Consider the following 16,190-nt stretch of genomic DNA (forward strand, 5'->3'; position numbering starts at 1 on the left):
GTGCGGCCTGCGGTTCCTACCTCTTCTGAGCGGGAGCACTCTGGCCTCTCTGATGGGGGAGCCTTCGAGGTGATGAGGAGTGTACTAGCCCCAGGGCATAATCAATGGTCCGTTCCATCAGCTCCTCCCACTACAGTGCCTACTGACATTTCTTCCCACTGTCTTGCTCCCAGGCCCAGAGATCCAACGCCTCAGGTTTCCCCACTGGGAATATCTTCCTCTTCCGAGGCTTCTCCTGACCCGTCAGGTGAGCCTCCACGTAAGAGGACATGTAAGAGGAAACATTTGGACTCCCCCGAGTCTATTACATCCGATACCGACTTGGATGAGTCTGAGGGATCCCCAAGGTCCCCCTGTGAGGATGTCTCTTTCTCAGACATCCTTGAAATCCTTAAGCAGAGGGGAAATTGGCCTTCCCTTAATCCTTCCAAGGACGAGTCGGTTTACCTGGAGGCGTTTGGTTCTCGACCCTCCACCTCCTGGGTGTCTCCGCCTTTCGACCTCCTTATGGATGTGGTGGCTTGGAAGGCGTGGACGGCCCCGGATTCGGTGGAACCCACTCCTCGGAGGCCTTCTAAATTCATTATGGCCCCAGCTGATAGGCAATTTTTGACAAAAGGTTTCCCGGTTGATGCCATGGTGGTGGCTGCAGCCACCAAGAAGGAACTAGCCGATTTTTCAGTACCTATCCATCCTCCTAACAAGGATTCTAAGACTATGGATAGGTACGGTAAGTGGATGTTTTCTTCAGCGACCTTTGCCATGCGGTCGCTGAATTACTTGCGTCACTTCACCCGCCTTCAGAGAGATGTTCTCAAAGAGTTGGGAGAAGTTTTACAGGATCAGTCAGCTGCTGGGTCCCAGGATAAAATTAACTCACAGCTAGGAACCCTAAACTCTATTGTTAATTCCTCCATGCGGCTCATTTCATATGCAGCCGATGGAGCGAGTAGGGCCGCAGGCACAGGAGTGGCATTAAGGCGTCACGCCTGGATGCGGCTTTGTAATTTTGCAGACCCCTTCAAGGCGTCCTTCACAAATTCCCCTTTTGATGGTTCGAACTTGTTCGGACATCAAGTGAAAGACACCTTGACCAGATGCGAACAAGATGGCAAGACTCTTTCTGCCGTAGGAGTTTTTCTCCACCCCTTCAAGACCATACCCTAAGGGTCAGAATTGTGGGAAAATGTGGTTCCGCAAATCTCGAGGAGTCACGCCTGACTCACGAGGTCAGTTTACCCCCAGAGGCAGAGGGGTTAACAACAACAGATGCCGCCTTAGGGGCAGAGGGTGTCCGCAGAATCAGGGTAGCAGGGAGCCTGTCTCTGGCAAACCCTTCCAGCATCCCTGTGATGTTGCCCGATTGTCCACCTTCGGAGGCAGTCGGGGAAAGATTGTCGCTGTACCCAAAAGCCTGGCTTTCCCTTACTCAAGACAAATGGGTACAATCGATCATATTGAGGGTTACAAAATTCCCTTTATCCAAACCCCAATTCAGCAAAAGGGGCACCCTTCCAGACGTTCCACCCGGTCTAAGGGAACTAGCAGTACCAGAGATATCAAAACTGCTAGCAAAAATAGCCATCCAGCCAGTCCCAGCAGACCAACTAGGATCCAGAATCTACTCCGGGTTCTTTTTGGTACCAAAAAAGACAGGGGACTGGAGACCAATATTAGATCTCAGCAAACTAAACAAGTTTGTAAAGAGAACAAAATTCCGGATGGTCACGCTACAGTCCATTCTACCCATTCTGGGCAAGGACAATTGGATGTGCTCCGTGGACCTTCAGGATGCGTACTATCACATCAAATTTCACAGGCGCTCCAGAAGGTTTCTCCGCTTTCGGCTGGGGGCCAGTCACTACCAATTCAGAGCCCTGCCCTTTGGTCTCACTACAGCCCCCAGAGTGTTCACCAAATGTATGGCAGCGGTTACGGCTCACGTGAGATGTCAAGAATTCCAGGTGTTTCCATACCTAGATGACTGGTTCCTCACTGCCACCACCAGGCGTCAACTTCTCCAAGCCACAGATTACACCATTCACATTTGCAGAGGGCTAGGAATCTCTCTAAATTTCGAAAAATCTGCCTTGTTGCCTTGTCAATCTATTACCTTTATAGGCGCCAATTTGGACACCATACAACTTTCAGCAGAGTTAACAGATCAAAGGGTCTTAGATATTCAAAACCACATCCATGTTCTTCTTCAGAGCGACAAAATTCAGGCCAGGTATGTCCTGAAAGTATTAGGTCTTATGGCGGCCGCTATAACACTTCTTCCCCTTGCCCGCTTTTACATGCGTCTCCTACAGTGGATGCTTTTCGCCCAATGGTCTTTTCAACGACTCCCTATGCATCACAAGATTGTGATAACTCCAGCTTGCAAAAGGCATCTGTCCTGGTGGATATTGTCCCCTCAAGTCCATCAAGGCAGACCATTTGTTCCTCCCTCCACGGTCACCACGGTTACATCGGACGTCTCCCTGATTGGGTGGGTGGGGGGCATTTTCAGGGCAGGATTGTCCATGGCACTTGGCAACCTTTTGAATGCCACCTGCATATAAATGTCCTGGAGATGAGAGCAGTGCTTTTAACGTTGCAAGCCCTCCACGACTCTCTTCCCCTGGGGACTATTGCAATCCAAACAGACAATATGTCCGTAGTGTGGTATATCAACAAGCAGGGCGGAACCAAGTCCTATCCCCTGTGTCGAGAGGCACTCAGACTTTGGCAGTGGGCAATCTCTTCTCAGCGGTTTCTGATAGCAACGCATGTCCCCGGGAAGTCCAACATCATAGCGGACAGGTTGAGCAGAGCTATTCGCATGCCTCACGAGTGGTCTCTCAAACAATCTGTGACTGAAGAGATTTTTCAGAAGTGGGGCCTTTCTTGCTGCGATCTTTTTGCTATGCCTCAAAACAGCAAATGCCCTGACTTCTTCACCCTCTTCCCCCTTCCAGGCCATCCCCCCAGAGACGCTCTAGACCAAGATTGGCCCTGGGGACTTCTCTATGCTTTTCCACCTTTTCCTCTAATACTACAAGTAATTCAGAAAGCAACCGCCTTGAGAGCCAAGATGATTCTCCATTGCCCCTTATTGGCCTCGACAGATATGGTTTCCGTTCCTGCATCGTTATCTTTTGGTACAGCCTTGGCATCTGGACCCGGTTCCAGATCTTCTGACCCACCTGTCGGGGCAGCTGCACCAATCCATACCTTCTCTCAACCTCACTGCTTGGTTGCTCCACTTCCGTCCCTAGCCAGGCTTCCTATGATTTCTAATCCCGTCCGGGATATCATAGTAGCTTCCCTTAAATCTTCCACCAGAAGGATTTACACTAGTAAATGGCAACGTTTCTCCTTCTGGGCAAAAGCTAGAAATATAGATCCCTTTACTGCTCCAATTCATTCGGTGTTGGACTTCCTAGCTGAAATTTTTCACTCAGGATTTTCTTCCTCCACAGTAAAAGTTCAGTTGGTAGCCATTTCAAATTTTCATATAGGCTTGTCTGACCGCAACATCATGTCCCATAAGCTTTGCAAGGCATTCCTTAGAGGTGTATTTTTACTTAAGCCTCCGATCAAAGACCCTCCACCACAGTGGGATCTAAATTTAGTCTTAACATCCTTGATTCTTCCCTCCTTTGAACCTGCGGCTTCCTGTTCATTGAAATTTCTTTCCTGGAAGACACTCTTCCTAGTCTCCATTACTTCTGCTAGGAGAGTATCTGAGCTTCATGCCCTCTGCATTCGTCCTCCCTCCTTAATCTTCCACAAAGACAGAGTTTCTCTAAGGACTAATCTGTCTTTCTTACCCAAGGTGGCATTGCAGACAAACTTAAATCAATCTATTGATCTCCCAGTTTTTTTCCCAAATTATACTAATAGAGCGGAGCAAAAACTACATTATCTGGATGTTCATCGCCAGCTTCGATATTATTTGGGCAGAACCAAACAAATCAGGAAATCTGATCAACTGTTTTTATCGTATGCAGAGAACAGGAAAGGCCTTCCGGTATCTAAGGTAACCCTATCTAAGTGGCTGTCTTCTGTGATTACATGTATTTATCAACTCAGAGATAGAGAGTTGACTTCTAGGCCAAAAGCCCATTCAACTAGAGCACTAGCTACATCTACAGCTTTTCAAGCTAGACTACCAATAGACACTATTTGTGCAGTAGCCACATGGGCCTCTCCTCATACCTTTGTTTCGCATTACAAATTGGACTTGGCCTCCAGAAACAGGGCAAATTTTGGTTCCACCGTTCCCAAGTGTCTGTTCCATTGAGCCACCCAGGATGAAGGTGCTAGGGACGCGGTCCCATCCAGCAGGAATGAAGGCGAGATTGACAACTTAACATTGAGAAGTTAGGTACCTACCATAACGTTCCATGTTGTCTTCTCTCGCCTTCTTTCTTGCATCCCGCCCACCATCCCCCTAGACTGGACAGACCGAGAAGATTGTTCCTCTTCCTTGAAGAGTCCTGATTTAGCATTTTAAGCCAAATAGCTTGTCCTAGTGTCACTAGATTAGATTGGTTTCTTTGGCGGGATTATTCCCTTTTTCCTCCTCCTCTCCAGTTGGAGGACTATATTGCATAATTTTTCTTTAGCTACAAAATGAGATCTGGGTAGTTATCGTCTAGCATCATGGGATATAGGGTTGCCTCGAGCTGGTAAAATTAACTCTTGAGCTTTAGTAAGTGGTCGATTCGGAGCCGAGGATCAGCTCCGAACCCATCCAGCAAGAAAGAAGGCGAGAGAAGACAACTAACATGGAACGTTATGGTAGGTACATAACTTCTCATTTCCCCAAGCCCAGTCTAAATCCCAGGGCCAAGTTTTCCTGGGGCGCATTATCAGGATAGATGTTATGAGGGCATTCATTCCTCCCAAAAGCCTTGTCCAGGAGATGTGAACAGATGCCTCTTACCTGGGTTGAGGAGCTGCTATGGGCAACTTAAAGGTGCAAGGCATCTGGACAGGGCCCTTCGAGGGGGAAACAGCATCAGAGAGATGATGGCCATCATCTTTGCTCTGAGGGTCTTCCAACACATCCTGAAACAAGGCCCCTTTAAGTTGTTCACAGATGACACTACAGTTCTCTGATATGTGAACAAGTGGGGGGGGGGGTCTTACTTGCTATGCAGACTTGCACTCCAGGTATGGGAACTGGCGGTCCAACATGGAGTTGCTGGGCAGGCTATCTACATTCCCTCAGCTCAGAACACTCAGGCAGACACTTTGAGCAAGTCCATGTCACAGTCCCACAAATGGATGCTACGCAGGGATTTGTTCTTGGATATAGTCCACAGGTGGGGTTCACCACAAATAGTGCTGTTTGACTCCCCCTCTGAACATAACTTCCACAGTTTTGTACCAGGGTACAACGGACGCCTTCTCTATCTCATGGAAGGGGATGTTCCTGTCTGCATTTCCCCTTCCCACTCTTACAAAAACACCTGTTGAAAGCTCAGCAGGACAAACCAAAAATCTTGTTGGTGACTCCCTTTTGGCGAAGATAGCATTGGTTCCCCTCTTTCTGCATTTAGCCAGGGACAATCGTCATAAGTTATTCCTAAAGGCAGTATTGCATCTCATGTCCTCCATGAGGCCTGTTCCTCCACTTTGGGACCTGAACAACGTGTTGCCACTTCTGAACCTGCAGCTACAGCTTCTCTAAAATACTGCAGTTAGAAAACAGTGCTTTTGGTGGCCCTGACATAAGCCAGAGGACTGTCAGAGTTCCAGGCCCTTATGGCCACCCCACCTTTTTTTTAATCTTCCACAAGGATGGAATGACCCTTAGGACTAACTCGTCCTTCATGCCTAAGGTGGTCAGTGAGCTGTCTTTGATCCAGTGTATTCACCTCTCCACCTTTTTTTCCACATCCCCAGAATGACCATGAGAGTCCTGCATTCCCTTGATGTTCACAGACAGGTAAGATTCTACCTAGACAAGACCAAGTCCTTTAGATCAGAGCAATTATTTGTCTCCTTTCTTCCCAGAACTCTGGGGAAAGTGGTGACAAAACAGACCATCTCTGCCTGGATTTCTAGGGCCATCTACTTTTGTTACACCTGCCATGGCAAATATCTAAACTCTCCGAAAGGAAGGAAAGGCACACAGTCGTGGTTGAGGTAGCTGAAGACTGTAACATCCACAGTAAATTCAATATATCGTAATAATTACAAATAAATCCAAGGTCAATGATACGCTCCAAAAATTGTAGTTTATTTAAAACAAACAATACACAGCTTGCGTCGACCTAGGTTTCGTCCGTTTCCACGGACTTCTTCAGAACACAAGTTACAACTCAAATCATGCCGCTTAAATATACACATGCAATTATTTGATTGATCAATTAATAAGTCAATTCTACGACTGCTTGAAATTATATATATTTTTTTACCATAATTTACCCTTATATATAATGTAGTATAATATATTAAATATATTTAAATACATTAAATGATGTGCGTTGTAGTATGTTATGTGTGTCCTCTAAACTCTAAAATTAAAGCCCATTCCAGTAGAGCCATGGCCTCCTCTGAAGCCTTCTTCAAAGGATTGGACACTGCTTACATTCTAGAGGCAGCTGCCTGGACATCTGTCCATACCTTTACCAGACACTACAAACTGGACCACATTTCTAGATCTAGAGTAAGTTTTGCTAGGGCAGTCCTGTATAGATTCTTGGAAAACAGTTCCAAACCACCCTTGTCATCTTTTCTTTGAGCTATGGCACTCGCCCAAAAGTTATGAATATAGAAAGAGACAGAATAGTTGTGTAAAATCTTACCATAACCATAGATGTCTTTCTCTGTCATGTTGCAGTATTCTATTCCACCCTCCTACCCCCTATTTAAAAAAAAAAAAAAAAAAAACTTGCTGGATGTTACAAGATTTGGGCAGCTATCCTGGGGTTGGTGGTCTGATTGGGGCTTTCAGTTCTGAGGAAGGTATGCGCAGACATCACTTTTTTAGCCCATGCACCCTACGGCCAACATCAGGCTTCCCACATACTTCACAGTGACTAAAGCTTTTTGTATACTTGCGGGACGTTCTGGTTGCTGAGCGAATGATAGCACAAAGGTTATGAATACTGCAACATGGAAGAGAAGGACATCTATGGTTCTGGTAAGATTCTACACAACTCTTCTTTCTGTGGACCTAATGTCTTTTGCTTTAGGGGTGGGTGTGCAAAGGAGACCTGTAACTTATCGCTCAGCCTCCTCATCAGCTCAGCTACGGCTCCTCCCCCGCCCCCTTTCTAGGCATTCATACTTATCTGCCATCCCTAGTCTGCGATAAAGATCTGCACTGGTAATGTCCATTGACCCACCCACCCACAAAGCTCTAAGATGGCATAGGATTGATACTTGCTTTGTACTGAGTGTGTTTAATTACTATGGGGGAGGCATTCTTATGCATCTAGATGGAAGGGGTCTGAACTCTAGAGGACAAGCCAAAGAAGTGGAGATGCCTGCACTTAAGACTGCTGCAACAGTGATCTGTTCAAACATTTACTATTGTAAGTTGGGGTCTGAGCTCTAGAGGACAAGGCATAAAAATGGGGATGCCTGCACTTAAGACTGCACAGCAGTGATCTGTTCAAACATCTACTGTTATGTAAGTTACTGCACAGCGTCTTTTTTTGGCTACGTAGCTAAGCAGCAACACAATTGTCAAAGAAGTACTCATGTACACTTGATTGGGGGGGTTGTAAAGGAGTTTACGCCACCCGCACACATCTTGAAGTATACTTATTCCAATTTCACACATCCTTGGGGTTAAGCAGAAAGTTATTCATTCCATGTTCTGTATTCAGTTTATTAAAACCCTTTTTGATGAAATATGGTACCATGTGAAAGTAGCTTGGCAATTCTTGTGCCTTCAAAACAATACTGCTAGTAAGGCAACCCTTGAAAATCAAGTTTAGACATGACCTTATGTACCTTCCTTTTTATGATACGTGTCTGATGGGGGGGGTTTTCCTCCGTTTTATTTTTTCTTTAGGTTCAGTGGCGCACCTTACCGAAGTACCTGTCTACTGCAACCCACGAGCAGTTCACTGGTCAACACAACTGAATGGGTGAGTTGATGCAGTTAATGTTTACCACTGTGTAGACTTATGTTTTTCTTGTAGTTTGTTGCATTTTTAAGATTCAGCAGAGGATGCTGGCAAATGTTCAGGCTTTATTTGCTAATATTTATACCTTCAGGTCATACACTACATAGTTTGACAGTCTTGCACCCACGAGGATATTACACGTGCACACCCACCCATGCACCAAAATGTTCACATCTTAAGATTTTCTCATTTCAGCATGCTAATACTTTTAACACAATCTTATACATGCAGCCAGTGTTTTTAATTGGCTTATTTGCTAATTAATTAAATTTAGAATTAGTTTATTTTTGCTAATTAGAATTAGCAAACGTTGAAATTAATTAGGCTAATTAGATTTTTAATTAGTTTTACTGCTGACTGTCTTAACTTGCAACATGTCAGTGCAAGTGTTCAACTTGAAAACAATGTAGTAAATGTCAAATCATAAAAGTTAAAAAGTATCTCTAAGCACATGTTTAGCTAAATAATCGACTGCATAGTAAAACGTATTTAAAACAATTAAGATAGTAAAATCATCAAATAGTAATGTTCATCAGTTGGGCTCTGTTGCACTTGGCAATGACCAGCAACTCCTGTGATGTACCACTAAGTCTACTTCGCCTAGCTGAAACAATGGAGCCAGCAGCACTGAAAACTCTGTCAGCATTTGCTGAAGTAGTAGGTATACAGTGGTGATTACAATACAACTTGTTTAAGGTTAGAAATGATTCTTGGCACACACTGTTACTCCAAGCCACTTCATGGTGATGAATACAATCCCAATTCAGGAGCTGCTCCATTTCTCATAGTACACCAAAGTAATTTGGTGAGAGTGTAATTGTGGGTCACAGAAAACCACAAACTTGCTGAAGGGTTCCTTCATGTTGTGATTCGATCTTAACAATTACCAGAATCATTGACAGTTTACTGTTCCATCATGTACTAGTCAAGGATGGAATTTGGGTCGATGCTTCTGCCTCCAACAACTGATTAGCTCAGCATTACTCATGAAGAGCTGACATGAAGCTATCACATTTGACAAGGACATTGTTTATCTTTGAGACTTCAAGTCCGGAGTGAACTACCAACTGCAAAGTATGTGCCATGCATGCATAGGTACTGGACTCCTTCCCCCTTCAAGTCGTTCCCAGTCAACCGAAACCTGTTCCACTTCTCCTGCTTCGTCTTTATCACCTTCCTCCTTTTCATCTGCACCTATCACATCAGCAGGCTTCAGGAATGCCTTCACCATGATGGTGGCATTATCTGTGACTCTTCTGACAACTGTCATCCATCTTGTGAATTGTTTCATAACAGACTTATAAATTAAAAAAATTTTTTTTGTTGTATGTGAGCCCATAAACCTCTTCATGCTCACCAGTTGGGTTTCCATCTTTTGATTATGTATGAATGACAGGCTTACTCCGAAGTAGCCGTATGTATGCCAACTGGACCATATATCAGCTTGGGCACAGCAATACTGAGAATTCATCTTTTCAATTGTTTTTATCGGAAACGGAAAACTGGTGCTAGAACCATGGCCTAAAGTTAAACGCCAAAAAATGCATAGTCATACCCTTCGGGAAAATTAAGGTTACCCCTAGCTACCATATAGGCAGCAACCCACTAAGCACAGAAGAGGTTATCAGGGATCTGGGTACCCAAGTTGACAGTAACCTTTCATTTGATACTCACGTTGCCAAAGTAGTTAGGAAGACCTTCTACATTGCCCACCTGATCATGAAGGGGTTCACATCTAGATCAAGGGAAGTCATCGTCCCCCTGTACTCATCAGGCCAATGATAGAGTACAATGCCCCATTCGGAATGTATCTGACACGACACCTGCAGCAACTGGAAAGGCCCCAAAAGTTCCTCACCAAAAGGATAAAGGGTCTCAAAAATATGTCCTATGCTGCCCGACTGAAGGAATTTCAGCTCTACTCAGTCGCTTACCGTCTGCTCAGAGGTGACCTGTGCCTGACATACAAGGCCATGCCCAACCCAGAATTGATGAACATGCTTCACCTCAAAAAATCTAGATCCCTCAGAACTACAAGGGCGGGAGACTTAAACCTTGACACAGTTTTTAATAGGACGTGCTGGAGGGACAGATTCATCACCCAGAGACTCCCTATGCTGTGGAACAAAATCCCGGTACATGTGAGGCAGAGCACCTCGCTGGCTTTGTTCAAGAGAAATCTTGACCAATGGATGGGAGATCGCAGATATACCCCAGGGATTATCTCAGTGTCACTGCTTGACAGAGGCACAGCAAAATAATGGGCATAGTATCCTCCAAACTAAAGGGGTGGCGAAAGCCACAAAACTCTGGCTAGGCTTATAAATGCCCTTGGGCAGATAGCCTAGTATGAACCTATGAACCTGTCTGCACTGATTGTGAACTTGCATGGTAAACTTTGCTCTGGTTGGAATACGATACGATGGTTGTACAACACTCATTAGAAAACAAAATCATTTTTTGACCAGACTCAATGGTAGCATATCTAGCGCAACAAATTTGATGACAGCATCAGCTGACTCTCAATGTTTTGTGACACTAGACGAAAATATTCAGTCATTGAGCAAATGCCAGCCAGGGCCTGTTGGGGTCTTCCTTTTCTGGTTTCTTTCTGCCTCATAAGTGCTGTAATTGGCAGGATTACACAGCTTTGAGTGACTTACAAAATGAAGTCACGCTTGTTGGCTTCCAGTCAGGGTAATTGTTTTGTTGTAGGCGATGCACACTCCAGAAATTCATGATCTGATGTTGTTAATCTTCTTTTCATTCATCACTGATGGGGTTCTGTTAAGGGCCCTCGGAACCGAGTCGGCCTCTTTACCAAGCTTGTGCCAGTCAGAAAAACTCTCAAGCTAAGTCTCTACCCACAATGCCCTTCTCCCTGTTAACTCGAATCTCATTTTCCACGTAGCTATAAAGCCGCGTGTTAGCCGAGCTCTCAGCTAAGTGGAACTTTATTTGATATTTGAAAGTTTTTCTAAATCTTCATATTTTGTTGAGTGAATAGTATTTCTAGAGTGTTTTCTTCTGTCTGATCTTATTTTTTCTTCTCTACCCGTATTGCCTGTTAAACTTTTAAGTACCATTGTTGGTAGGGCCTTTCCTCCCTTAACCTTGTGGTATTCCTTCGGTACCATTGCTGGTATTATCTTTTCTGTTTAAACTTTTGACTTTGATTTTTAGTAAGGTGTTTTCAATCTTATCTACACATCTGTATTGGTAATTTTGACTTCTTTGAACGTTATTTGACTAACTGGATCATACTGTTGGCCTGTAGTGTCTCTTTCTAAACATGTCTGATAAGGATACTTCAGGTTTTAGGCATTGTGCTTCATGTAATGGCAAGTTTACCTAATAGTGATTCTCTGACTCTGTGTACTATTTGGGAGTGCTCCAGCTTTCGGTGCAGCCTCCATGTGACATTTGTTTGAGTTTCAGTCAGTGCATTCGCGCATACATAATGAGTGTAAAAATTGATTCTGAAGGGGTTATGTTTCCCTTTTCAGAGGCCATTTCTGTGATGGAGGTCTCAACCCGTCCTACTAAAGACAAAGAGGCCCCACTCTGTTCCCTCCTCACCATCGGGTGATCAGGGCAAGCCTGTAAAATCTATGGTCCCAAAGTTGTCTTCAGAGCAAAAGTCTGCCTCTATGGCTCCATCTTCCTCGGCTCCGAGCATCTTGAAACCTTCGATACCTGCACTAGTTTCGGCACCAGACCTGCCTCCAACACAGATTTTTAGACCTTACTACGCCTATTTTGACTTGGGCACCTGCAGCCACTTCGGTTCAGGGCACACCTTTGACTACTTCATTAGTTACCATTTTGGAACTGACTGTTTTGGCTCAGTGCCACTTTTGGCACTGGGCATTGCACTGAAATCACTGGAATTGACCCCCCTACTACTGGTCTCTAAACATGAGACCTCGGTGCCGGCAGACCTTGCACCACAGACCCGATACTCCCCTTCCGTAGATCAGTTTTTGGGCCAAGTGTATAGCCCCTTTATTGAACATCCTGATTCTCTGTCTGGAGTATACACTAGATCTACCAAGAGCATGTCTGAGCACTATGTGGTGCGTCTTGTGGACGAGCTGTTAGCCAGGGGGATACCCACACTTTCTAAGACCCATCCACCTGCAGGATTTGGGTTGACTTATCCACGGACTCCATCTTACACTCCGACCATTCCCGTTCTGAACTCCTCTGCTCCAGCATCCTTCTTGGAACCCATCACCTCAGCACCTACAGTGCATCTCACTCTGGGTCCGAGTTTGCCCCTTTGGTCTTCGGTTCCTGTGGAACCAGTCCTTCCACAATCTGGGGATTGGGGGACTGGCGATTCGACCCATGGCATGGAGCCGTCTTTCTCCTCTGTTCCATTCTCTGCACTGATAGCCGCATCCACACCGATCCTGCTTGAGGTTCCACCCGTGGGGGCAGGCTCGTCAGAGCAGGGTGTGACCCAGATTCACAGTTTCTTTCTCGGTTCCGGGCTCCCATCTCTCTTCCGGTGGTCTGCCTTCAGTGCAGTGGAGTGTGCTCTCACTTCTGGAAGCACTCCTTTGATTGTCTGAACCCCAGTTTTCACCCCCCTGAGCTACAGCTGTTACAGGCCACTCCCCCCCCCCCCCCCGGACACCAGGCAGAAAAGCCACAGGACACCCCTGTTCAGGGTACCTGCTCTTCCGAGTCCTCCTCAGAGACCCCCACTGGAGCCCCCTCGAAAGAGGATGTGCAAGAGGAAGCACGTGGTCTCACCCAAGGAGTCCTTAACTGAAGACAGATTATGATGATGAAGGATCCCCTCGGTCGCCTCCTGATGTCTCCTTCGGGAGACATCCTGGAAATACTTAAGCAGAGAGGTGACTGGACACTCTCCAACCCTTCGTCTGAGGAGTCCGTGTTCCTGCAGGCTTTCTGTGCCCGGCCTTCTACCCTCTTGGGTGACCCCACCTGCTGACTAACTCGTCCAGCTTGTCATGCAGGGAGCATGGAAGAACCCTGATTCTATTGAGACTATCTCTCAGAGACCAGACAAAATTCTTTCCCTACCGAAGAGAACCCCCATTGGTCCAAAGGGTTACCAATCTATGCTATGGTGGCGGCGGCCATGAAAAAGGACTTGGCTAAGGAAAGTCCCGCTGTCCGTCTGACTAACAAGGAGTCCCGGGTGGTGGACAGACTTGGGAAGCATGATTTTGCATCAGGGATCTTTGCTATACGGTCCCTAACTGTTTGACACATTTTACGAGGCTCCAGAGGGACTTTATCTCTGAACTCTCAGGGACACTCGCAGGACAGTTGTTTGACAAGGTCAGTGACAAGTGCCTCGCAGCTCGCAACCATGGAATCTATATCCGACTCGCTCATGAGGTTGCTTTCACATGTGACTGAAGGGGCGGCTAGAGCAGTGGGTTCAGGCATTGTCATGAGGCATCAATGCCTGGATGCGCATTGGTGATCTCATGGACCCCTTCATGTCTTCCTTTCTGAATGGTCCCATCGAAGCTTCATCCCTTTCTAGCTCCAAAGTAAAGGACACGCTAGCCAGATGCAAGCAAGATGGAAAGACCCTGTCTGCCATAGGCCTACGGTTTTCCTATCCTCAACGTACCTTCTCCAGGAATCAGAGGAGTGGAAAAATGTAGCACAAAAAATCTCAGGGTCCTTTCCTTGCCGCAAGTGGTGATGACACCCTCAGGGGTAGAGGGGTAATAATTCCAGAAGACTCCCCTACAGAGGCAGAGGGGGATCCTCGTAATCAAGGCTCCAGGGACGACGACTCTGGACAGCCTTATCCTGAGGAGCAGCCGATTGCTTACCTCTTTAAGCAGTCAGGAATCGTTTCTCTCTGCACCAAGCTGCCTGGCAATCCATTATCACCGATCGTTGGGTGCAGAGTATCATCACCAGAGGTTACACCATTCCCCTTTGTCAGACAAACCTTCCAAGAAAACTTCCCGACGTTCCACCCAATCAAAGGGAAGAAGCAGCTTCAGAGATGATAAAGCTGTCTCAAGAGTCATTCAACCAGTCCCACCAGACCAACACAGGTCCGGATTCTACTCAAGATTCTTTTGATCCCAAAAGAGACAGGGGACTGGAGACCAATTTTGGATCTCAGAAGCTTAACTCTGTCATCCAAACCAAATTCTTGATGGTCACGGTTCAGTCCATTCTCCCCTTTTTAAGGGAAGGTGAATGGATGTGCTCGATAGATCTCTGGGATGCGTATTACCACATCAGACTGGACAAACGCTCCAGGAGTCTGCTTCGCTTCTGGCTAGGGGCCAGTCGTAATCAATTTCTATCCCTGCTGTTTGGTCTCTCTACAGCCCCCAGTGTGTTCACGAAGTGCATGACAGTGGTCACAGCTCACTTGAGACTACAAGGATTCTGGGTGTTTCCATATCTGGATGACTGGCTCCTGACCACCCCCCCCCCCACCAAGGATTTTCTGGTAACAGCATTGCATTATACTCTGTCAAAATTGTTGGGAATAACGATACATTGGGTTGGGAGAAGCCAAACCTTACTCCTACACAACGAATAGAGTTCATTTGAGCAGTGTTCAATACCTAGTCTTGTCTAGTATCACTCCCAATTCAGACTCCACCATTTGAGGCTTCAGCTCAGTGATACTCAGTCTCAGCAAGAGAAGTTCTTCAGGCCCTAGGTTCTATGGCAGAGTTGATCCCGGTAGTGCCTCTAACAAAGCTACATATGCAGATCCTGTAATGACTTCTTTTTCAGTGGTTCCCAAACTAACACCCCCCTCTATTACTAGATTTGAATAACCAACTCCTGCAAACAGAACCTCCTTTGGTGGATGAGGCCAGACATAGAACTTTGGCGTCGCCCATTTCAATCCCCATAGCCCAGAGTCATCGTGACCACGGATGCTTCCCTGATCGAGTGGGGAGGCCATTTCCAGGGGAAGACAGTCCAAGGCACATGGTCCACCTGCATATCAGTGTTCTGGAACTGAGAGCTGTGCTGTTAGCATTGCAGGATTTTCATTCAGCTCTCCCTTCCAGGACAGTTGCAATTCAGACAGACAGTATGTCAGTGGTCTGGTATATCAACAAACAAGGAGGAACCAAGTCCTACCCCTTATGTCGAGAAGCCATGAGAATTTGGCAGTGGGCGATATCTCACAACCGCTTTCTGATAGCAATGCATATCCTGGGGAGCTCCAGCGTTATTTCGGCCAAATTGAGCAGATGCATCCTCATGCCTCGAGTGGTCTCTCAACCTTGAGGTGGCGACAGAAATCTTCATCCACTGGGGCCAGCCTTGCTACGACCTCTTTGCCTCCCTATCAGACAAGTGCAGCAGCTATTTCGTCTTACTTCCCCTGAAGGGGGAGTCACCGAGGGACACTCTAATCCAAGATTGGCCCACGGGACTTTACGCTTATCCTGCCGTCCCCCTGATTCCACAATTTCTAAAGAAAGCTCTTTGGTTGAGATGCAAGGTGATCCTCATATCTCCGTTCTGGTCTCGACAGGTTTGGTTCCTTTTTCTTCAGCCTCATCTAATATACCCGCCATGGATGTTCATTGTGTTTCACTGTTGCAGTCATTACTCTTGTGTTATCCTGCTGGCAGGCTGCCCTCGGTCGGCCAGAATTCCAAAGTCTAGGTCCGGCGTTGGTTGCTGTCACCTTTTCCCTGACGTCAGCGCACCAGAGGTATAAAAGATGCAGCCGACGCCATTTTCTTCAGTCTATCTTGCCTCGCGGTGCCCGAAGCAAAAGCAGTTCGCAAGTGCCGGTCGGCAGACTCCTGAGATTTTCAAATCCGAATTTCAGAACCGAAGTCTTCATTAAAGCTAAGTACCCCATTGGGGAAACTTTTTTCTTGCTCCAGACCAATGTCAGAAAAAGTTAACAATTGTATTTCTTGTGGGGAAATAAATACTTCATAAGGATTTTCACTCTTACTGTATTCCTTGCCTAGGCCCTGATCACAACGTTACTAGCTGTCGATTTTGTGCTAGATTTAACCAGTGCACTATTAAGCGTCTGTTCGATTTTGCATTTCATTACTT

At 46.1% G+C, this 16,190-nt stretch overlaps 1 protein-coding gene across 1 annotated transcript in view; it reads left to right on the top strand.

Moving 5' to 3' along the window:
* SUPT16H (SPT16 homolog, facilitates chromatin remodeling subunit) overlaps positions 1-16,190 on the top strand; it is a 3,088,153-nt gene that overhangs the window by 2,383,569 nt on the left and 688,394 nt on the right. Inside the window, exon 20 of the mRNA XM_044058195.1 lies at positions 8,021-8,096. Coding sequence (XP_043914130.1) covers positions 8,021-8,096 — 76 coding nt within the window. The remainder of the gene's footprint in view (positions 1-8,020; positions 8,097-16,190) is intronic.

The sequence above is a fragment of the Protopterus annectens genome, chromosome 16.part0 (genome assembly GCF_019279795.1).
Source record: "Protopterus annectens isolate FY-2018-M chromosome 16.part0, PAN1.0, whole genome shotgun sequence".
Classification (NCBI taxonomy): domain Eukaryota; kingdom Metazoa; phylum Chordata; order Ceratodontiformes; family Protopteridae; genus Protopterus; species Protopterus annectens.